We start from the raw sequence: 25,794 nt of genomic DNA, 5'->3' as shown, positions 1-25,794 counted from the left end.
TTTCTCTTGGGCATAAATAAAAATCTGTTGTGGGAGGCAATCATGATATCATTAGTAAGTTTCAATTTCTGATTAAGATGGGACATGACTGGCTTTTTCTCCTGCCAACTGAATCTGTTCGTGTTTGACAGTTGCCAGCAGTTTACCAAATAAGGTTGAGCATAAACCTCACATTCACTGTCCACAGTGTAATTACGAGCAGCATGGGACCATTCTGAAAGCGGCACTGGCGCAGGGTAAGAGTTTCTCTAATGCCAGCGTGCTTTCAGACAGGCAGCTGAACAATATTAGCCTGTTAGCATATCCTTTTGACAGCATCTATTTACAAGTCGTATCGAGTCGAACAACAAGTCAAAGGCAACTGTATAAAGCCTGTATAAATGATGGAGTGTCAAACATTTTAGTGATGTTGCCAATTTAAATAAATACTAGACATCACAATTTAAAGCAGCTTACTTGAATTTGTTTGCCTGTTATATCTAATTGTTTCTCCAAACCGGCGGATTTAGTCTGAGCTTGTTCACACAGTTAATTCTTCAGTTGTGTCTCATCAGAACCACAAACCAAATACTCCTTTCCAGTCCAATTACAAAGCACTCAAGAAAAGTAGATAAAGATACAATATTATTTGACTTTATTTATGTATATATACAAAGTTCTGGCAAACTCTAGATGGTGCAGGCTAAAAGGTCCTTTTACTCACCTGTACATAATCACATTGTTATCTATAGGGCGCAGCTGATTGGTTCCTTGCTGCTTGCTGAGCTTGCTGCTCAACCTTCAAATACTTGGGTAGCATTTGCCCTAGCAGTGCAGCGCGCTTCAGAAACCATCCAACTTCCCCAGCTCCACCTGTATAGGTCTGCTATGGGTAATTAATGTATATATATTGTACAGTAGCAGCATGCCTTACTTGCTCGCAGCAGCGTGTCATGTATGTATTGGCAGTAGCAAGTCCTGTACTTGCTCTGTCACAGCAGCAGCGTAGCATATCTATTCCTCCAAGACCAAACATACAACATTGTCATACCCATTACCATGCCAATCACTCCGAGACTTGTCATGACAGAAGTACATATATACAGTATAAGTTTTTAAAAGACACCAATAAACAGACTTGCTGTTTCACATCTTACTAATATATTTTATAATGCTGTATACATGCATTGCATGATATCCTAAATGTATTTTAAAGTATTTATACTCTACCATTAGTTTTGGGGTTCGAAAGTTTGTTTTGGTCTCTTCTTCTCACAAATACTGCATTTATTTCTGCGAAATACAGTGGAAACTGTAACATTGTGAAATATTTTTTTCAATTTAGAATAACTGTTTTCTATTTGAATATATTTTTATTCCAGGAATACAATTTATTCCTGTGATGCAAAGCTGAATTTTTCTGCCTTATTACTTCAGTCTTCAGTCTTGATGTGTAAAAAGTTTAAACAGCATTTATTTCAAATAAAAATCTGTCACTTTCAATCAATTAATTGATGAATGCAAATATTTGCTTCAAAAAAATCTGACATCAAACTTTTAAATGGTAGAGTATTCTACATGTAGTGTTTCCATATGTCGTACAACAAACTCTAAATATTGTGGTCCAAAAGTCTTAGACCTCATTTAAAATGGGATCCAACATTTTACTGAAATCTTAAAAAAATAAGAAAAAATAAACTTTATGACATGAATATGAATACTTCAAGGCCACCACAATAATATGACTCTTTGTACAGACGGTCAGATCTGATGTTCTTCCATTCAAGCACAAAATGCTCTTTGCATCGTCACTAATTCTAAAGAGCATGATCATCAGGTTTTACAGGTTTGTTGCCATCATTAAAGCAAAAGAGGGAAACTACTAAAGTACTCAGACATTCTGATTCATGTTACAATTTTCAATTAAACTTTCGATTGAAAGGAAATTAAATTTGAAAAATGCATTGGTCTCTAACTTTGGATCTCACCGAAAGACAATAATGAGTGTTGGATGTAGGCTACTGTATATATTTCTGTGTGTGAGAACAGGGACAAGGACTCTGTGACCAGACGAATCTGACGATGCATTACCGTACCTGCCCACCAAACATGTTGCTAAAAACAGCTTGCTGATGAGGGGCTCACTGAGAAACTCAATTACCTTTTAATTATGCAAATTAGATCCTCAGAGGAACTGTGGATCCTGAGGTCTAAGAAGCGGAAAAGCATACAGATTAAATCCTGACCCAGAGACAATATAAGGCATTATTATTATTCACAATGTCATCTACTGTATGTGCTGGGAAAGCACTGTCATTTTCTTATAGGAGATACATCAGGAGATTTGGCTTTGAAAACAGTGACCTTTCCAGTAGCTAAACAAGACATCTGAATATCCAACAGAGGCTACTGTACAGTATGTATTAAATACTTCACATTTGCAGCAGGATTGGGCATAAAATGGCGCTTTGTCTCCATCAAGTGTTTATTGTGTATACTGTTACACCCCCGTCTAGGGGAAGAGGCGCAACATGAAAGAGTCAAAGAATTACAAGATTTGGAACAAAAAGTTATTTATTTTCTTAATATTGGACTTGTGGTTCAGGATCTGACCAAGCCAAAATAACAAACAAAACACCCTTGTCTTTAACCTCTTTGCTAAACCCGAACCCAAAAGAAAAGAAAATGAATATACAATCTGTAAAGCTAAATCCCTAACCAAAAAACAGAGTTCAAACAGTTTACAATAAAAAAAAAAGAATGGCATCAAGCTCCCTACTTTCCCAAAAATCAATGTGTACAATATATTTACAATCAGGCAAACAAAACCGAAAAGGGCAGTCCAAATCGGTGTCGGTAAGCAGGCAAAGGATCAAATATACCAATGGGGATATTAAGAAAAAAGACAGTTCACAATTCAAACAAACAAACAAACAAGTCAAGTCATCCTCATTTATATAGCGCTTTTAACAATGTAGATTGTTTCAAAGCAGCTTTACAGAGATAAACATATAATTTAAGGTAACAGAGATTGGTTTGGTTTTATAGTGGTTCTTGAAAAATGTTTTTTCCAGCTAAAGTTAGATCAATTTTGATTGATTCACTTCCGTCTAAATGATCATTTGTTATTAAATTAGGGGCCGCTAAGACGACACCGTTCTCTCTAAACAGACTTTAAACGTGAACCTGTGATAGACGCTGATGGCGTTCACATGCGCATTAAGAATTGATTCTATAGTTATTTGCGTTTGAATATATGTGCGCAGGTTTGTACAAACAAACAAACAAACAAACAGTACTCAGTCTCAAAGCTCTTAACACTCAAATACTCTTAACACTCAAATCACAAGATCTCTCTCTGTTCAAACACAAAAACCCAATCTGCCTCTAGAGGAAATGATGATGTGTCTTTTAAAACACTCTGCACCAATCAGGATAGAGGATCAATCACCATGCAGAAACCAATCAGATGGAGTTCCAATCATCCTGTAGGAACCAATCAGATGATGTTCCTAGACATACAAACAGAGAAATAACAAAGTACAACCCTTAGGGTCGTTACAATACCTTGACATAGAGAATCCAATGCAGATGTCTGATTCTCATTAGAATCATGACAACTACCTGAGCGAACATGATTTAATCTGTCTATGTACTCAAATGGACATCCATCACTGACCGTTTAATTCCTAACATAAGCCATAAATCCTCTAGGGTCATTAAAGAGATGTATGTGTTCTTTCTATCCCCTAGGCCTCACACACATTCCAGTGAAATGAGGATTGTGTTGTGACAAGCATTCATTGGCAGAGAAATGACCATTTCCCGCTCATGGCTTGTTTTAGTGAGATAAGACACGGACTGGGAGTGTTTCTCAAAGCTGCTTGCACACAGTAAAGACAAACAGCTTGGAGAGAAATGTGCGTGCTGGTTTATATTATTACAATGAAGGTAAGCACTCTTGATTTTTCAGCAGGTACATTACATCATTTTAATGGACCACTAAAAACATATTTTGGTGCTTTAAGTTTATACTGACACAAATGATGAGCTTTAATTGTCAAGCTTATCAATTTAGTTTTTATTTAACTGTACGACACAAAATTATTAGGAGGAAAACTTCAGTTAACTTTGTTCTTAGTGTGTGTTCCTGCATGGGATCTTCCTTCTCTCTCTGTTGTCTTCAGCAACAATTACACAGTAAGTAACTGAAAACATCTTTGCCCTTACAACAAATATCTGAATCGCTGGAGTTAAAAGCGTCTAACATAAGCATACATGCAAATTGTTTATGCATTTTTTATTTATTCATTTGTTATTTATTTATTTTGTCTATTCAATTTATTTTATTTTATTTTAAAGGTAAATGCATTACAGATTTAATGTTTGTATGCAATATACAGTGTACATAAATAGGGCCCTAAACAGTTTTTGGACACTGAAGACACACTTAAAAATGTCATTGCATTTTATAACAACATTACAAAATGTCAAACTGAACATTTAATTGAAAGAAAGTTTTACAAGCACACGTTTCACAAAAAGGTTACATGATAAAACTATAGTTTTTTTAATTATATAATATGTTGTGACACATACATAGTAAACCGTGATGAGCTACTATGTGGTTACTGTAATACAGCCTTGTGATCTTGAAGAGAACTCACTTGAGACCAGTTTAAAAGTAATTGTATTACCGATAAAAAGTCATTGCAAAAACAATTGAGAAAAGCAAAGTCAGTTCTGAGAAATACATCAGCATAATTTGTTTGCAGATGCCACTTGGTTTGATATTTTGTCATGTAATGTTAAATTATCCAAATACTTTTGTGGCCACTGTACATATTTGATGTTTCTGAAAACATACTTTCATTGAGCTTGCTCCTGAATCAGTGCAGTGTCAGTGAGGTCCATTAGGTCTGTGTCTGTACCTGTGCACTGCCAGTGGGGATCCTGGTCCCCTGGAGGCTGGTCAGCCTGCGATGGCTGCTCCAAAACACAGGTGGGATGAGTGTCATGTTTTTGACCTTTTTAACATGTGTCATTGTAACAGTGTACATTTATCTTACACTAAATAACTGCATGCAGTCTTGTACACTGAATACATTTGCTGAAATGCAGTTGCAGTATCTGTATAAACCCTGTCTTGGTTTATATCATATCTCTCTGGTCCACTCAGTTTGTCCAACTTAAACATTTCCGATCAAGACCATCTACAGTTAGTGTTCCTCGGGGTTCTGTTTTGGGCCAGCTTCTATTCATTATCTATTTACTCCCCCTCGGCCATATTTTCAAGAAATATGGTATCCATTTTCACTGCTACGCTGATGACACCCAGCTCTGTCTTCAAAACCTCGTGGATCTTTTCATCCACCTCGTTTCTCCAGCTGTTTAGTTAAAATTAAGGATTGGCTTTTAGCTAACTTTTTAATACTCAATAAATAGTGATAAAACCGAGGTCTTACTTGTAGGCACAATATCTACTCTGACCAGTTTTATAGCATTCCTCCACCACCCCGAGTCCTCACTCTTAGCTTGTTCCTACCACAGCCAGGAATACGGGGGGAGTACTCTGGGTTCGTGCCAAATACCAAGCTTTGAACCCTCTCCTCGGACAGCACGCCAAATACACATACCATTTATTCTATCTGATTTATTTGTAAGTGTGAACTCATGAATTCTGCAGTGACTATACACTGGCTTCCAGTGAAGTAGGCTATAGCATTGAATTCAAAATTCTGCTTCTCACATTCAAGGCACTTCATAATCTCGCTCCTCCGTACCCTACTGATCTTCTTTATATTTATACCCCTTCACACGCTCTCAAGATCTTCACTCTCACTTCCTGTTGTGTCACCAAGTATACGCTTTACTATCATGGGAGCTAGAACTTTTAGCCATATGGCCCCTCACCTATGGAACTCTCTCCCCCTCGATATTCGTAATAGTGACAGTCTGCTACTTTCAAATCCCGTCTTAAGACCTATCTTTTTACCCAGGCTTTTTTATTACCTGCTTTTATTAGTCTGTACTGTATTCTACTGTATCTATGATGCATGTGTCCTGTTATGTTGTTGTATTTTGTGATGCTAATGGGTTTTGTTTATTGTTGTTTTTTTAATCATTTTTTTTACTGTTTTGTTTGCTTGTAAGGTGACCTTGGGTGTTATGAAAGGCGCCGTTAAATAAAATGCATTATTATTATTATTATTATTATTATTATTATTATTATTATTATATTGACATGTCGGAGGCACTTTCTGGGGACATTACAGACACAGATCCGCTCCATTGCAGTCTACTCTCAGTTTGGTGGTCAGCCTTGCACTGGGAGCTCAACTCGCACACAATCCTGTATATCGACTAAGATCTGTCCCCTAGATGAGGGCTGTGGAGAACGGTTCAGATGCCAGTCCGGTAATTATTTTGATACATTTCCACTTTTTCCTGTTTAAAAGTCTTTACAAAGTTATTTGAGACATCTCTTTTTACTTATTTCTCTTAAGGGAAATGTATCAGCCAGTCTCTGGTATGCAATGGAGATCATGACTGTGAATATGGCTCAGATGAGCAGAAATGTGACAGTAAAGATATCTGTGACCTGCAAAAACCTCCACCAAACGTAGAGCTCACTGGTCAAGGGTAATGTAATGATATTTGCCATCTGCTTGATTCCATATCCAATACAACATGCATTTACATAAACACAGACGCACACCCCAATCACTAATGCCACTATGATTGTGTGTGTTTGCACTATAGATTTGATGTAGTGAGGAGTGAGGCAAGAGGAACAGTTATCAACACTAAGAGCTTTGGAGGACTGTGTAGAAAGACCTTCAGTGGAGACCATATGGACCTATATAGACTTCCGCAAAGTGTCCTCAGATACACTTTCCAGGCAATAAAAAAATTCCAATTTACTATACTAACATAAAAATGACTGATTAGATACAAAAAGAAGAACATATGTTACCAATGCAAGAAAAAAATTCTAGGGATTTCTAAAGAAAAAAATGAAAAATCTTTTGTAAGTTTCTAAATTTGTTTTTGCCAGGTCACAGCAAAAAGTGATTTTACAGATGAATCCTATAACAGTTCTTGGCACTACATCGATCACAGAGAAGAACATTCAAAAACAACAGGCACAGACTACGGGCATGATTATTATGTCTTTCATGATGAGCTGTTTCAGTCACAGGTACTGTATGCTACAACATATTCACTATATAATATGTGACCCTGGATCACAAACAAAACCAGTCTTAAGTAGCACGGGTATATTTGTGGGAATAGCCAACAATACATTGTATTGGTCCAAATTATACATTTTTCTTTTATGCCAAAAATCATTAGGATATTAAGTAAAGATCATGTTCCATGAAGGTATTTTGTAAATTTCCTGCCGTAAATGTATAAAACATTTATATTTGTGAGTGAATGCAGCACAATCGCAAACATAAATGGACAACTTTAAATGCGATTTTCTCAATGTTTCGATTTTTCTGCACCCTCAGATTCCAGATTATCAAATGGTTGTATCTCGGCCAAATATTGTCCTATCCTAACAAACCATGCATCAATGGAAAGCTAATTTATTCCGCTTTCATGTGATGTATAAATCTCAATTTCAAAAAAAATGAACCATAAGACTGGTTTTGTCATCCAGGGTCACATATAGACCTTCACAAAACCCTGGGTTAACGTAATATTTGGGTGTGTTCCATATTTCGCACTTTATCCTTAGTAAATAATCCTGGCCTGAAGTACAGCAATGAGCATGTGACGTGTTAAAGTCGGTATTAAACAGAAGTTGCAATAGTCTTTTCTTCCCTATTGTGACATATATCCAAATGAAACGGCTTCTTGAGGAAGAAAAAATGTTGGGTGGGACTTGATTTTGCTCATCAGGTATTGATTGGATTGTTGTGGTTTACTACATGTGAGTGACAGGTTGTCCCACCCTCACACCAGAAAACACATCATCAGAGAAGAGAAGAGAAGAGAAGAAGAATGTAATATGAACGTAATCTGGACATACTACATTCACCATGTTGTCATTATCATGTGACCTACCAGCGTCAGTTACGTCGCTTCACTGCCATTCATGAATCCTCTCCCCGTGGCATCATGGGATAGTAAAGTGTCCATTGTATGCACACTTCAAAATCTCACCGGTAGTAGTAGGTCATCCAGGTACTTTTTGCCTCTTTTATGAGTACTGTGAATTCGAGCATACTTCTTTTGTCACATACTATTTTTCGCCTACTATATAGTAGGGAAGTATGCGATTTCAGATGCAGCCTCAGTCTGCTTAAACCTCTTCTTTACCAGCTCACGTTCATCTGCCTCCACTAGAGTGTAACATCCACATCTCAAAATCCAATCAACAACCAATGCGTAGAACCAAGACCTGGCTCATTATGTTTCTTTTCTGATAATCCGATACACTTATGTACAATTTGTATGAAAAATTGACTTTAAAAAAACTGTTAACCTCTTTCAAAACAAAAGTCTTTCTTAACCCTTAATGTGGCTTAACAATAATGTCAGATTAATTAACATTAGTTATCAGACAGGTATCTTAAACTAAACAATACTTGCATTTATTAATCTATGCAAAGGTTAATTGTATATTAAAAACAGTTTATTTAATTTTGTACAAAAAAATATTGTTCACAGTTTGATTCATTAGCAAATGTTAACAAGTTATATTATATGTATATATATATATATATATATATATATATATACAGTATATATTATTATTATTCACTTTTTTAAGTGTTACCAGTTAACCTGGGGTTTTAGACATTCATTTAAGGTTAAGCCTAACAATCTCTGAATTTGCTGTGGCTTTTAAATATTTTGAAGTCAATGAGAACACATGACAAAATATTTCAAAATGAAACTTTGTTCACCCTTCAGTCCAAAAATCTGCTGATCATGAAGAGCGATGTGGACGTGGCCCAGTTCCAGAACCAGGCCCCAGAATATCTGCCACTTTCAGAAGAGTTTTGGAAAGCTCTGCGCTCCTTGCCTGTCGTATACGATTATGCTGCCTACTACAAAGTGCTAGAGAGATTTGGGACCCACTATATTTCAGAAGGCACTCTTGGGGGCCAGTTTAGATTATTTATGGCGGTCAGCCAAGATGACATGCAAAAACTGCGTAAGTGATATGCTACATATAATTTTCACTTAAGAAGAGTATTCGTCATTCAAGATCACTACATTGTCTAACGATTGTCTGTTGTTTCCTTTTTTACATAGGAAACGTGAAAAGAGACTATAAACATTGTGTCAAAACGTACCATTCGATCCTGTTTTTCATTGGATGGACCACAGAAAAGTGCAGTGAACAAAATTATAACCATGTCTATCCTGTCTGTAAGTCATTTAGGAAAAATAAAAGCAAAATCAAACCATATTTTTTCTTTTAACCTTTCACTTTTGGCAGAAAATGGCACTAAATTATACATGCATCTGCAATACTTTCAAACTAGTTTCTGTAAACACCCACTGTACTGTACAATAATACTCAGTTCTGTTTTCAAAATGTCTCCAAAACAGATGAAAGCATACCAAAAAATTATATGACCACAAATATTATTGGCGGAGCTCCTGGATTTATTGCACAATTGTCAATATTAATCAAAAACACACCCCGGGAGAATGGCAGGATGTTCTCGCAGTGGTCGGGTTCAGTAAAGAACTTTCCAAAAGTCATCAAAACGAAGGTTTGTTTGGAAACGATTGTTAATATATTGTTATTGTATGCAAATGAGTTTGTTATCATAACATAGAGTGTATATGCTATGTTAATCATAGAACATAATTGAACTTGGAGACTTTGTTGGCTTGCCATAAACTGACCTACTTGCAAAGGAGCACATTCATTCTTATGTGTGTGAATTTCTGATTTGTTCAGCTCAGATCTCTCCATGAGCTGGTGAAAGAGGTCCCGTGTGCAGGGATGAAAAAGCATCACTTAAAGCGTGCAATTGAGACTTACCTCAACGAGAAACACCCATGCCACTGTAGAGCATGCCAGAACAACGGGCTGCGTGTGCTTGACAATGATATCTGTAAGTGTGTGTGTAAACCAGGCACCAAAGGCCAGGCGTGTGAGGATGGGACTCCAGAAGATGAACAGCCAGGTACAGAAATGATTGCATAAAAATGATATAAATCAGCGGTTTTCGAACTTTTTGATGCAACAGACCCCCAACTCATATGAGCTAGTGATTTTGTATGAATTTTTACAATTTGAGTCATTCAAAAAGATGAAAAAGTAAGCATAAAGATTCACCCTTAAAGCAGATTGTACGAAATCATACAAATTCGCCACCAATTCGCCAAAAAATATAATGTTTATGAGTTGCCATATGTGTGTGTTGCAGCTTCCCTAATGGGAGGTATATTTTCATATATAAAGACCTTTTTACATTAAAAGAGGGTAGAAAAAATATACTGTAATTTAGAGTACTGTTCAGTTCATAAACATGAAGAAAGAAAAAACATCGCTTTCAATAGAATAAAATAAATATTGTGATGTTGTGGAAATTTTAATAGTCATTGATCCCAAACAGGTATCATAAGAGAAAGAACCTATTCAATGTATAAAAGTATATGTGTGTACGTGCTTGTGCGTGACGTTTCAGGAACATATGGGACAGGACCTCTGACCTTAGGGACGGTCAGTTTTGGCCAGTTTATTTCAGTACCAGTTTGTGTCTTTAAGTAGAAACTGAACAGCAGTAAGGACCTTATCTGGGTGGGTGAAAGGTACAGCGGGTGAGGAGGAACCTTGAAAACAGTATAAAGGCTGTCTCATATCTTCCTGTTGTGTGTCACTCTCTTGCACAGCGTAACTTCTGTGTACTAGACTGAACCTATTCTTGCAAGAATAAATACTTTTCTTTTTGTTAATTTGACTCTGAGTGTCTCTTACGCAGTGATGATGTTTAACAGAATTTTTGCCACAACAGTGATTAATTTCATGAGTTATCGTCTTTAGTAATCTTAGATTATTTTGTAATATTTTAATAAATGTATATTTTATACATTTTTTATTAATTTATAAATTGTAACTCATTTTAAAAATAATAATTGGTATTATTATTACACTTTTTCTGATGTTTAGTGGATGCATGATATGTGCAGTAAAAAAAGAACATGCTTCATTTTTAAACTTTACCCTTTATTTGGATGGTCAACTTTAGACATTCTATAAGTACATTTGCAAATACATGTCAACTCTCATTAGAGTATTAGGAGACTGTTACCTTAGGGTTCGGTTAGTAAAATAAGTTGACATGTACATAGCTACAAAGTTACTTGTAGTCAGTAGAACGTCTGTTGATGGACCATTAAAATAAAGTGTCAGCAGATATCAAGCAGACAGTCTACTAATACTCTAATGGCTGGTTGACATGTAGTTGCACATTAACTCATAGTTAGTTTATTATAGTATGTCTGAAGTGGACCATCAAAATAAATTGTTACCTTTTAAAGTGTAGCGTAAGTACCTACATACTTTTCGGGGTCACTACTTATTTACGAGTGTCCAGTTTATATCTTGTATCTTAGGAGTGATCCATGGAGACTGGGCCTGTTGGTCTTCATGGAGCACCTGCAGGGAGGGACGGAAAAGCCGGAGCCGTTCCTGCAGTCGTCCGGCTCCTTCGGGCGGCAGGGACTGTATTGGGAATGCTGTGGAGACCACAGCCTGTGATGATGCGGAGGAATTAGATTACCTGCGGTGAGGAAGGCCACTAGCCTGGTTCTCTGAAAGCTGCTAGACACCCAGAGAATGAAACTGTGCAACAATACTGCCACTGTGTGGAAGCCTGACTTATTGGTTTTGACCTATTTTCAGCACAATGGAGCCTCACTGCTTTGATGATTCAGTCACACCCAGGGAAAGTTGTAAAACACCACCCTTCCTTGCTAATGGGTTTGTTTTGGTAATAATGATTAAATGATATACCTGTTTTCTTCACTCAACTGTGATTGAATATGTATTTGTGATGTGTTATAATGTTGTTCTCTTCTGCCAATTGCAGTTCCCCAAAGATGCATATCCAGTGGGCAGTAAGATTGAGTATGCATGTATTGAAGGTTATCATTTGATTGGAGATCCTATAGCAGAATGCAAAGAAAACCTAGACTGGTTACGATATCAAATAGAGTGCAAGAGTGAGTGTATATGACCTTTTTTTGGAGATGTTGAATGCTGATGTTAGTATGCAGTTTTATTTTGATGGTGTGTTTAGCATTACTGATGTACTTTGTCATTATTTACATATTTTAGATAAAAGTTAAATGATATACTGTAAATGCATAATATGATATCTATAGTTTTTCTGTTATGTGTTTAAAATTTTCTATAATCATAATTGAAAATATTATTTATACATTTTACAGACAAAATGTTTCATAAATACTTAATTAATTCATTAGTGAGCCAATCATCCGTTCATTCTTTGTGATTATTTTTATTTAATATAAATATTAAATTATATAAATTTACAATAATTGTAGTTCCCTTTCAGTCGATAACGTCAGACGTAGTCGACGTCGACTGAATTGGGATCTCGCTAGAGAGCCTATCCTCTTCGAGTACTATTGAACGAGCCAATGTAATTGGCGTGCGTGATTCGCATCACACACTCCGCCCCCGCGGCGCGGATATAAATACGGATGTGGATGCACGCACTAGTTGCCTTTCGCTTCGGAGCCGATCGTTTGATGTCTCTGAGAGTGCTGTTATCTACAACGAGCGAGTGTGTCGGTGTGCTTCAGGAAGACTCTCCCAGTGCTGGTGTTCTACAGCGCGAGTGCAGCGGTGATCGCGAGCTTTGAGCTCTCAACTGCTGTTTTAACAGCAACAAATTTCTAAATGTTTGTGTGTGTTGATGGCTGGTTAGAGGGCGGAAAAGTGAGTGCTTCACTGTTTCAGTTCTCTGTTCAGTGTTGCCGCGGTCATTCCCCTGTGTGCTCCGGCACTGGTGACGGTCCTATTTTCTGAAAGAGCTACACGGGTGCGTTTGCGTCTTTTTCAAGATGTCATTCCGCCCGTGCGTTTCTGGGTGCGGTCGTTCCCTGTCTCTCTCTGATGGTCACAACTGTTGTGTCACGTGTTTGGGCTTACAGCACGCTGAGACAGCTTTTGTGTACAGCTCATGTTTTCACTGTGGGAACATGACTTTCGCAGTGTTGAGGGCGAGACTCGCCTTCGTTAAACGCGGAGAGCGAGTCCCCATTACCATGCCCCACTCTGCACGGGTGCTGTGTGGGATGGGTGACCGGAGGATAGTGTTGGATGTCCCGCCCGGTAACCATTCCCTGTGGGCTCCTCACTCCTCCCTTCCACTGCAACCACTGGAGCCTCCTGTGTTGTCTGCTGGTCCATCTGTAATGGGTGGGCCAGCGGTTTCACTCGGGGCTCCCCTGGAGGACAGGACGTCGATTGCAGCAATGGAGGGTGAGCTGACTTCTAGAGATGATGACTCGGCTGCATTGTCTCCCTCCGGGAGTTCAATGTTGCCGAGCCGGATCCAGAATTATCAGCTATGCTGAAACGGGCCGCCGAGGCTGCCGGGCTCGAGTGGAACCTCCACCGTGTCCCGTTCAGTCTCGGTTGGAATCTGGAGTTTGGTATCTTGGGGCGGGCCGCGCTGGTTCTCAGCTCCAGTGCCCGAAATGCATGGAGAGCTTATCAGGTGGTGAACAGCATCTTTCTCTGCCAGAAACTGCCTGAATAGCTTTTCCCCCTCATTACCCTTGATGGAGGAACGGTGAAGGTTTGCGAGGTGTCCCTCCATTGGAGCGGTCTGTCGACACAGGTGCATCCTCGTCTCCTCCCTAAGGCCTGTGAGTTTTCGTCCGTTCCGACGGGCAGAGCTTACAAAGCCTGTGGGCAAGCCGCTTCCTCTTGCGTGCCATGGCGTTGCTGCAGGCTAGGGCACCCATGGCATGCACGAGGGTAATCCAGACCGTGCGCTCATAGGTGAGCACCGCACTGCATCCGACCTCACCCTCCGGGGCATGAGTGTCGTAGCGTGCGTGATCGGTCTGGCGATGTCCACCTTGGTGGTCCAGTAGCGCCTTCGTTGGCTCAGCCTGGTTGGTATGGCGGATGCGGACAAGGTTCGGTTCCTGGTCTCCCCAATTTCCCAGGTTGGGCTGGTCGGCGACGCGGTGGAGAACTGCATCCAACAGTTCTCTGCCGCTCAAGCGCAGACGGAGGTCATCCGGCACATCCTGCCCCGGTGTCCAGCTGCTGCCTCCACCCGCCGCCGGGGGCAGCTCCTCCGCTTGCTCGTCGCCGTGGGCGTTCCCCGGCCGACGCTCCTGCTGGCCCTCCGCAGCAGCCTCCACCCAGGCCTCAGCATGGAGCCGGCCGCAGTAGAGATGCCCAGCCCGCTCCAGGCGCTGCCAAGCCAGGTGGCAAGCGACAGCGAAAGCATTACGGAGCGGGCCGCCCAGGAATGGATGAGATGCTCTTGGAGTGGCACGAACACTCTCTCCCCCCGGGTGAGGGCCGGTTGGAGCCTTTGTGTGTGTGTGTGTCTGTTCCGCCGCTGGCTCCCTAAAAAAAAAAAAAAAAAAAAAGCGGAGCAAGCGGTACCCACACTTCAAAGAGAGAGCAATTTCATCTGTTCCTGGGTCCCAAGAGGGACAGTCTGGCGGGTGTGACCCTGTATAGCCTTACACCCCTCAGCTCCCCCTTGGTCGCCAGCAGGCTCAGTGAGTTCAGTGAGCTCAGTGAGTTCATCACACTCAGGTGTTGAGCAGAAATGCTCCTGTAGCTCAGTGAATTCATCACACGCAGTGCTGAGCAGAAATGCTCCTGGTGCTCAGTGAAGTTCTTCGCACTCAAGTGTTGAGCAGAAATGCTCCTGAAGCTCAGTGAGTTTATCGTACTCAGGTGTTGAGCAGGAATGCTCCTGAAGCTCAGTGAACTTATCACAATCAAGTGCTGAGCAGAAAATGCTCCTGAAGCCCAGTGATCTTCACATGTTGTGTTGAGCAATGCTCCTGTCTTTTTGCGCCCGTCGCTTGCACCTACGTGCCAGGTCAGGAGAGGAACAGGTCTTCATAGTTGCCCCTTATTGGCCCAACTAGACCTGGTTCCCATCGACAGCCTTCCTGACTTCCTGAAAACTCTTTCAGGGACAGGGCACGATGGCACCCGCGTTCTTCCCCCGGAGATTCCGGGCGGTCTTACATCTGAACGCGGAGGTTCAGGTGGCTATCACAGGGACATGTGATAGGTACCATCACTTCTGCGAGCACCCCCTAGAAATGGGTAGCGTGCTTACGCCTTTAGAAGTGGAACCTAGTCGTTGAGTGCGTCTTCTCTCCAGAGGAGATCCTGAAAGCTTTCGATCACTTCAGTGCTCTCTTTCCTGCAAAATGGGTTGGAGTAGGCTGTTTTCCTTCACCCTCAAAATGATGTTGCCTCAGTGTTTAAACGACGCTCATCGTGTTGCAGAAGTGTGCAGAAGCACGTTCTGATCGTCAGGTTCCTGAGGAGCAAGGTCTTGTAAATCCTTGCGTCCCTCTTTATCCTCTTGGGCCTTGTCCCTGGTGCGACTGCACTGCAGAGACCGCCCCTGAGCCACTGCAGGCAGTGAGTTAAAAATTCTGTTATATCAGTGCTCCTGCTCGCGTGGTCTCTACTAGAGGGTAGGGACTTGCTCGCTTTCGGTCAACGTATTGTGCCTGGAGTCTGGGCCGGCTAACTCTCACAAGCTGAGACCCCGGCTCGGATTGTGCCCAAGGTTCCTACCTCTCCTGTAATAGGAGCAGGTGGTGAGCCTGCAAGCGCTGCCCTGGAGGAGGCAGATCCAGCCCTGGCTTCTCTGTCCGTTCGCTTGGACGTGTACAGAACGCAAGCCGTAGACCTCAGACCAGCTCTACAAATATCTGTTGGAATTCAGCAGAGAGGGAAGGCTGTTTCCATGCAAAGTTGCACTTAGTGCTTGCCTTCATTTCGGTAAAAATCCGAGATGCAACATGTCCACTTAGGTGTTGTGCTCCTCTATGATGAGTGTAAAGTGCTCCGCCTGGGCGTTGACGATATGCTTTGCTAAACAGATTCTAGAGTTGGGGGCTGGACGACACCTAGTTGAACCGCTGCTTCCCGTGGGCTCCTTTCTCATGCAGCCAGTTTCACCGAGCCTGGTTCAAGTGTCGGCTTGCTGCGCCATTCCCCTCCCATGGACTGGATACGTGCGCCTTTCTACTCCAGTTGAGTTCCCTTAAAGGAACAGCAGTGACTTCCCTGGCCTAAGCCCTGTCCTTCCCCGCCTTAAATTTGCGGGGGCATCAGGAGGCTTTTGTTTAGGCACTGGAAGGTGGCAGCTTTAGTGGCGTTTTCAAAGGTTATCCCAATTCAGTCGACGTCGACTACGTCTGACGTTATCGACTGAAAGGGAACGTATGCGTATGCAACCCACCGTTCCCTGAAGGAGGGAACGGAGGACGTAGTCCCCTTGCCACTGCCGCTGGACCAACGCTGACCCCGGGTTACTCTCGGCTCCTCAGCGAAAAAGCAACTAGTGCGTGCATCCACTTCCGTATTTATACCCGCACCGCGGGGGCGGAGTGTGTGATGCGAATCACGCACGCCAATTACATTGGCTCGTTCAATAGTACTCGAAGAGGATCGGCTCTCTAGCGAGATCCCAATTCAGTCGACGTCGACTACGTCCTCCGTTCCCTCCTTCAGGGAACTGTGGGTTGCATACGCAACCAGGACGTTTTGAAAGCTGTATTTTATATAATGTATATAATTATTATTGTTTAATTGATTTTAAATATACATTTTAGAGAATGGGAAACCATGTTTCATAAATACTAGATCATATAATTACTTAAAATAACGATAATTTTTATGTGATGTATTGTATATTATGTACATAATTATTATTGAAAATATGCATACATTTGAGAACAACCATGTTTCATAAACCATGATTCATTCATTATTGAGGAGCTTATATGAGATTATTTGTGTTTTGTGTAAATATTAAATAATACAAATATACAATAGAATAACTTATATAATGTATTTTTTATTATGTATAAAGTTTTTTTTAATAGCCTACATTTTAGAGAATATAGGATACGTACGGCAGACGACCGACTGAAAGGGAACTATGTTTCATTATTACTATAAATACTTAATATAACTATATTTTTTATTACGCAATAGTTATTTATAATTATTTAATGAAATGTTCTTATTTTATCAATTAATTTTATTTACATTGTAATATTTTACATTTCAAAGATACGAGAAAGAAACCTTGCATGTGTTTTACAATAAACATTGCTTGCTGTCTGCAGAAACACTGTGTGATCGACCTCAGCTTCCTCCAGATTTCACCGGAAGCCCATGGAAGCTTTCCTACAACATCGGTGAAGCGGTCTCGCTTTCCTGTCCTGAAGGCAAAGTCAAAGAGGGTCCGGCTGAGATCCAGTGCAACGCTGGCCTCTCCTGGTCACCACAACCAAAAGAAACCCGCTGTCTCACAGGTCTTGTACAGTAATTCAGAGTGAAGAAAATGTGGATAAACACATTACTTAGCTGTAAAGGGAAGGGACAACTCTTACATTAATTGAAATGTATTGAAAATGTGAGTAAAAGTATGTGATGTTTTTTCACTAGTTTTAAATTCGACCACTGTGTCAGTGCAATGCCAGCCGTGGGAGAACCTGGCAAAGGATAAATGTGTCTGTAAAGTACCCCACGAGTGCAAGTATGTTCCCAGATAGTCCTTTAGCATTACAACACAAATGCCACATAGCAATAAAACACGTGCAAATGTCAGAAAGGCATTTCCACCAAAACCTACACATTTTCAAAATTTCCATTTAATAAATAGTCATGTTTTTGCAGGGCTTCCTTGGAGATATGTGCCACTGATGTGAAGCGCGGTCGGTCGCAGAGACTGACTCTGTGCAAAGTACATGCTATGCGCTGTCTGGGACACCAGTACACCCTTGCTGAAGACAGTGCCTGCCAGTGGATACAACGCTCATCCACTGCTTGTCCACACTGCACCATCTGGGAGAGTTGTGATGGTGAGGGGTTGTACAGTACAAGATCAAATAATGGCGCACATCATATCTGAATTTTAGTAAATATGACATTGTGTCTTACACAACACAAGTATAACATTGCAGACAGAAATCGAGGTGTCAGGTTACACTGGTACTGATATAAATATATTTTATTTTAATATTCAAATGTTATTTATTCCTGTAGGCCTAATACATTTTCAGCAGCATTACTCCAGTCTTCAGTGTCACATCTATGGAAGTAAAATAATGTCAAATGTTTTTGAAATAAAAAGCCTGTTGAATTGCACTACTTGAAAAAAAATAGCCATTGCATTAACCATGCTTGCATTTTAATGCATTGTATTTTTAGGGCTTGCATTTGTATGGGCTGAAATTCAACATGGTTGAATATTTAAGCTGTGAATATTTCAATTAAAAACATTTCAAACACATTTTCAGTATTAAAAATAATAATCCATATTCACCATTCATATTTAATTTCAAAAATATTCAAACTGTTTAAAAATACAACCAATTATATTCAACAGGCAATTTTCGGTCCATTTTATTTCGCTTTGCAAATTCGCTTCCACAAATTCAGTCGTTCAAATTCGACAGTAAATTCAACATTGACGTCCAGGAACTGCAGGAAAAGCAGTAGATTGCCGAGCATACTCTCCATCTGCTGTTAGTCGACCTCACCATCAGATGGTGCAAAAGCGCATGTTGTTGACGAAGACATTCATTCATAAAATGGAAACGATTATCTGTGACAGTATATGCGGAAAAGATGATAAACACACAAAAGCTGTGTTTATGTTTCATTCAATAACTTCATTGTTACTTTCCCTGTGTATTCTACATGTCATCAGCTTTCTCTACCATGAACAGGATTATAATCGGTTTCACCTCATACTCAAGGATTCCCTTTCCGTTGGGACAAAACGCTTAACACATACAGTGATATGAAAGACCAATCTTGTACCTTATTGGGGATGTAGGCTGTAGGCTACAGGCAAGAAGATGGACTCAGATAATAAACTTTACGCGCAAAGTTTCATGCTGAGCGTTTCGTGATATACTGGCATAAAATCAACACTTGATCAATTAATACTAACAATTTCTATTCTATTCTCTCTCTCTCTCTCTCTCTCTCTCTCTCTCTCTCTCTCTCTCTCTCTCTCTCTCTATATATATATATATATATATATATATATATATATAAGTCCTAAAGTCCTAAAATGCCTACGTGTATTGCATTAGCTTAAACTGGGATCATAGCAGGGTCATTCTATGAAAATGGTGGCTTTTTGAACAGACAACTTTTAAAAAATGTAATTCTTTTTTTTATACCAAAATTTACAGTAAGATAATAGTTAACCTCTTAACATTATAAATCAACTTAAATGACAGCTTAATGTATTTTTATATTTTTACTATATTACATTAAAAAATGGTTGTGCTGCCCTTTTGTCACTGGTGTTACCTATATTTTAGATGACAATTCAGGCTTTCCAGAATGTAATTTGACTATTTAATTTGCATACATAATCAAAGACAGAAAAAGTTAATGTAATATTAAGAAATTGTCTTGATTAGTAATAATTTACTTTAAACGGGTATGTGTAAAGTTCTATTGTGTGACAATTTTTTATTTCTACCATTGTGTTTTTTGTTGTAACATTAGAAATAATTGAGGTTAAGTGATCAAAATTGAATGATCATATCCTTAAAATGCTTACTAATGAATGCAGCAACAGTTAGGTAGATACAAAAACCATAATCTAGAAACTGGACAACTCTGATGCCAGAACACCAATATGCCATGCAGTAACACCAGTGACGCAATGTAACACCAGTGACGCAATGTGAAACCAATGACATAACTTAAGATTATTTCAAACTAATTTTTATCAATTTATTAGTGATATTTTACATTACAAATAATTATTGGGCGGATTAAGACCGAACGATGAAGCTCATTGACTAAAATGTACATAACACAACATTGTCATACAAACATAAATCATGTCCACTAGAACATTACCAACACTAACATTAAACTCAAACTAAATCTGTTTTTCCAACAGTGCTGATACGAACATATTGTATGGAATATATGTTTGTCTTTGCCATGTTATTGTATTGTGGTATAGTCTTTTGTGCTTTTCTAACTTCTCTTGCAACTCCTGACATTTTCTTCGGTTTATCTGTATTTCTCTCCTGCGCACTCTCCGCCCTTGGATTTGTTGTCTGTAAAGCATAAAGATGTAATTTGTATTCGATTTACAATGTGAGATGCATGCAACATAATGCAACCATGAAATCTTACTCTATTTCTGCCTATACACAAAACTATGCAGCTTGTTAAAACAGTATCAATTACTGTGCAATGTGACAAATATTGTGTAGGCCTACTTCAAGGGATAGTTCACCCAAATTACAAAATTACATATTGGTTTCCTTACTGTGTAAGCAGTCTAGTGGATAAGTACTTTTGTCTTCCTACAGACACATTGTCTTAAATTCTGACCTTGCAGTACTGGGTTGACTGTCTGGAGTGGATGGGGGGGTCAACACTGTCTTTCCTGCTTTCATTCTCTCTCTGTGTTTTGCCTGTCTGACCCGCCATTTCCTTTGCTCCTGTCTTTTTCCCCTTTCTGTGAGATCCTTCACTCTCTTTCTTTTTTTACTCTCTAGATCCTTTAAATATGTCTGGTGTTTCTGATTAAGGTAGGCTGCTCTGCGGTCTGGGTCAGCGTCCCTGCGCTGCCTGTAGAGTTTTTGCTCTTCAGCAGCACTTAATTTCGCCATATCTGTCAAAAGGAAAGCCATATTATGTATGTACAATATTGAAACAGTAATAAAATGTAACAAGTCTTTATTAATATAATTGTTTAGGCTTTTATGAAATCTTATGTTGAGAAAAATGTTAGTGGTGTTATTGATTGTCACTGGTGTTATCATCATGTCACTGGTGTTACCAGCAGCAACAGTAACACCAGTGACGGTAACACCAGTGACAAATCTGCAGACAAGATGGGATATCTAAGATGGCGGCCACAATAACTCAAACCACACTTCTTAAATTGTAAATAAATCACTTAATCATGCAATTTGAACAATTATTTTAATCAAATTTCTTTTCCCCTTACTATAAACTGTAGAACACCAGTGACGCATCTTAAGTCCTCGCATGAAATTATCAAATTATTTATCAAATTGCTTAAAGATGAAGAGAGAGTGAACACTCACCATGTGCTTTTCAAAACAGCCCCTCCTCCAACGAGCCTTTGACCCAGGAAGAAGTTGGCAAGGATGTTGAATTTTTTCAAAGTGGTGTTTTTTATAAATTGTAACACCAGTGACTTGAATTTGAGGGACAGCTATTCCCTGTAAATTATTTATAATATTTAGTTGATATTTTAGTTTTTTAAGTAGTCCACTAAATAACTATACTACTTACATTTGTATTATGACATTTAAAGGGGGAGAAAAATATATTTATTAACTCAAAATATGTCACTAAACAACGACTCCTGACCTGAGGGACAAGCCAATTCCATGGTACTGACCGTATTCTACAATATATAAAAAAATTGCTTTTCAATATAACTGTCTTACATATGTTTTATTAACAATAAAACACTTAAATTAAAACAAAAAACTGATATTTTGTGTTGTAACCTGACACTTTTAAGTGTTTTTCCTGGTGGTTAAGGCCGGGACAGGAAAGCCACCATTTTCGTAGAATGACCCAGCACATGCATATTGTTGTCCTCCTATTGTTAGTTTAACTGTAAATCGCTTTGGATAAAAGCGTCTGCTAAATGACTAAATGTAAAATTGGCTTGACATTGGACATTCGCAGATTTAGGGACCGTCTCTAAAGTTGCATACAACATTGGCATGTACGTTTTCAATAGCAAACTTAAATTTATTTGAATAAATGTCAAAAATCCTAAGGGTGCGCATTATGCCTGACACTACATGAACACTTTACAGTTGGTTTTATGACTGTAAGTCGTTCTTTTCAAAAGCTATTGAAGTTAGAAACGTGTATTACAAAGTCGTATACACTTTAGAGACGGTCCCTAAATGTGCGAATGTCCAACATCAAGCCAACTTTATGCCAGTCTATCACAGGGAAACGCTCAGCTGTGCGCGTAATTCTGAGTCCTTTTGCTTGCCTGCGAGTTTGGACTTTTACATCACTAGTCCATTAAGCTACGTTAAGCGTTGTATATGTCTAGCAGGGGAATCCTGAAGTATTGAGGGAAACCCTAATAGCCAGCATGCAGCACATCGCCACAATATAACGTTAAGGCAACTAAACAACCAAGAGAAATATATGTCAACCTCAAAAATGTAACATTGGATCTGTATATCCGCATCGGGGAATAAAATTATGATCTCGTTCACGGTATAGAAATATGCATGTTGGCTACACAGGAAAAGTAACCGTGAAGGCACCGAATTTAACAAAAACAGCCTTCATAATAATCACAAATAAACTTACATTGCTGTATATGAGTTTTATGAATGAATGACTTGCTCTAATTTTGCTGGTCTTCGTCAACAACAAGCGCTTGCACCCCCTGCTGGTGAGGTCGACTAACAGCAGATGGAGAGTATGCTCGGCAATCTTCTGCTTTTCCTGCAGTTCCTGGACGTCAATGTTGAATTTACTGTTGAATTTGAACCACTGAATTTGTGGAAGCGAATTTGCAAAGTGAAATAAAATGGACCGAAATTGCCTGTTGAATATTATAGGTTGTATTTTTGTAAACAGTTAGAATATTTTGGAAGTGAAATATGAATGGTGAATATGGATTATTGAATTTTTAATAGGCCTAATGAAAATGTGTTTGAAATGTTTTTAATTGAAATATTCACAGCTTAAATTTTCAACCATGTTGAATTTCAGCACATAAAAATGCAAGCCCTAAAAATACAATGCATTAAAATGCAAGCATGGTTAATGCAATGCCTATTTTTTTTTCAAGTAGTCCAATTCAACAGGCTTTTTATTTCAAAAACATTTGACATTATTTTACTTCCATACACATCATCCTTCAGAAATCAAAATGCTGGTTTGGTGCTCAGTTATTATCAGTTATTTTTGGTGCTCATTTATTAACAATGGTTCTTATTATTATTACTGCGTAATATTTTTGTTCAAATCATGATACATTTTATTTAGAATTCTTTGATGGATGGAGAGTTCAAAAGAGCAGCATTTATTTGAAATATAAATCTTTTGTAACATTAAAATGTCTTTACTGTCACTTTTGATCAATTTAATGCATCTTTGCCGAATAATGGTGAATATTAATTTCTTTTTTTTAAAATCGAACTTACCCCTTTACCCCGAACTTAACTTTTAAATAGTAGTGTATCACAGTTTCAATAAGAATATTTAGCCTCAAAAACAACATTTCAAGATTGATTGAGTTGACACTGTAATTTATGCTGTAAAACAGTTATGAAAGTCACTTTAAGTAATGCTAGCCTTTAAAAAAAAAACATTTAAAAATTCCTGAGGGAACACATGGCGTGAAAATGTAAACTCTTGTTAATGTCTTTTTGAACCTAGTCAGGAAAGTGCTATTTTAAAGACTAAAATGTTGTAACAATCATGCCGTTGTAGAGCAAACGAACAGCTGCCGTTGCAAGACAAGTGAGGAATGTTCATCCCTGGACGCCAGGATCCATGTGTGTGTGCAGCAGGATGGAGCGTCTGCACCAGTGACGATGACAGAATGTGAGGCGGGCGTGAGGAAATGCAGAGGAGAGACTGTCCACATTGTCAGCATTCAACCTTGTCAGCCATAAACTTAGAGGCTCACTAACTAATTATATAGTGTAACCATGTATGCTGTAGCCTACTCTGAGAAGGATTCCTGCATTCTTTTTTAAAAGAAAAAGCTTGACAAGTGCAGTTTTCTTTCTTGTGTTGACATATCTTTCATTAAAACAGGAAGTTTGGGCTGGACAAAAGAATAGAGCCAGTGGCGTCATGCCCATTCAAAATTGCCCCCTCAGATTTTTCCTCCCTGATAATTTTTTTTGTCACAACTTTATTCCTATATGCTCCATAATTACCAGAGCCTATAACGACTCAAATGTATTCTTCTGGATGTGTAATAAATCGGTCACCATCAGCCCGCCCCTTTTTCCTAATATGGTGTCTGTGTATTATGCTGTGCATGTTCAAGCAACTCACTCGTCTCGCACGTTGAGCTGGCAATGTTTTACAGATGGTCTTGAAGTGGTAAGTGGGCAAAACAACAAATCGGCATTGAATTAGTTATCGGATGATATTAAAAGGTAGTGGGATTATTTGTGGTTGACCTGGAAATTTTAACTTGATCAAAAAGTTATGGATTTGATATTAGCTGCGAATTCAGAGCATTAACTTAAGTTGTGTCAGTGTAACGTTATCGATAGCTAGCCTAGTCTAACCGTGAACTAGTTGGCTAACGTTACTGCCTGCCATACAAAGCCATTAAGCCATAGTAGGTTAAATGTACAAGTTACAAGTTACTAGCTTTTCTGTTAGCTCATAAATTACTCTTTACAAGTTCCTTATTTAAAATATAATAATGAGCAGTGTAACTACAGTATTTCAATGATTTTACTAAAGTAATGTTACATATTACAATTGATTTGATTACCTTTTTACATTTCTGTCAAATATTAACCATTTTCAAATAAACGGGGTAGTGTTAACCTTACTCAGCACTGAAATCTGTCAAACTTCTTTCAAAGTCCTTCATCACATATTAATATTAAAATAACTTAATTTCAGAGCACCACAAAGACAGACCTCAGCACATTTATGTACCTTTAATGTAAGATCGTTCTTAGGTCACATACCACTTTAAAATCATAACATAAAAACTGCAATGGATCTGTTTTTAAAATCATGTGTAGTAGGCCTAAGTGTACAGTAAGTGTGTGTAAACATGCTTTAATGAAGTAGACTTCAAAAGCTTTTGAATTTGAGCTTACAGTTCTTTCATCAACCTGTCTTTTACTTAAACTTACAAAATACATAGATACTTTAACTTAGTCCTCAGATAGAGGAGGGTTGCTGCTAGCTCCGTTAAGGTATTTCTGTCCCTCCCAAACTGCATTGAAATTGTTTAGCAGCCAGAATTTACAAATTTTCAGGGGGACAAACCCCCTGACTCCTCCTAACATGATCCATATCACCCGTCAGAAAACAATTGCAACGTTTCAGATTGTTAGAATTAAAAAGCTAAAGCTATGCTATAAACTAACGTTATGAACAGCTTTAAAAAATCACAAGGGGGTATTACTGAGATGTATTTCATGTCAGAATAAAATGTGAAAATATCTTGAGTTTGTGTTCACCACAGACCATATTTCAGGCATTTAACCAAAAAAAAAAAAAAAAAAAAAAAAACATTGATGAATCAGGGTTCACCTCAATTCTGGGTTTTGGCCTACAAAAAAACTAAACATCATATCTGTAGCTCTCCCTTGAAAATCTGTGTAGTGCAGGATGAGTCATCAATATTTTTAAAGATGGGTATCTTACCAAGACTTTTAAGGTAATTTTCTTTTATCAGTTTCAGACAAAAATTAAGCTAAGCTATGTGTTTTCCCCTTCCTCAATCCAGTTCCATTGGTTAGCCTAATAACCAGCAAAAAAAACAAACAAAAAAAAAAAAACGGTAACACTTTACAATAAGGTTCATTAGTTAACAT

At 38.8% G+C, this 25,794-nt stretch overlaps 1 protein-coding gene across 1 annotated transcript; it reads left to right on the top strand.

The window, feature by feature from the left end:
• The first annotated feature begins 3,806 nt into the window (after positions 1-3,806).
• On the top strand, positions 3,807-25,545 carry c7a (complement component 7a). The gene is made up of 18 exons (XM_077223887.1): positions 3,807-3,930; positions 4,121-4,179; positions 4,873-4,981; positions 6,255-6,396; positions 6,486-6,621; positions 6,742-6,880; positions 7,037-7,180; positions 8,908-9,151; positions 9,253-9,369; positions 9,553-9,719; positions 9,911-10,139; positions 11,572-11,743; positions 11,861-11,948; positions 12,048-12,180; positions 17,341-17,529; positions 17,663-17,753; positions 17,894-18,078; positions 23,708-25,545. Exons 1-18 carry the CDS (start codon positions 3,898-3,900, stop codon positions 23,890-23,892), a joined length of 2,562 nt encoding a protein of 853 aa, XP_077080002.1. The 5' UTR covers positions 3,807-3,897; the 3' UTR covers positions 23,893-25,545.
• Positions 25,546-25,794: the final 249 nt, after the last annotated feature.

This window comes from Siphateles boraxobius, unplaced genomic scaffold (assembly GCF_051911475.1).
Source record: "Siphateles boraxobius isolate OS27281-9 unplaced genomic scaffold, OSU_SipBor_1 9, whole genome shotgun sequence".
In the NCBI taxonomy this organism is placed as follows: Eukaryota; Metazoa; Chordata; class Actinopteri; order Cypriniformes; family Leuciscidae; genus Siphateles; species Siphateles boraxobius.
The sequence above is the reverse complement of the archived record's forward strand: the minus strand, read 5'-3'. Positions and strand labels throughout refer to the sequence as shown.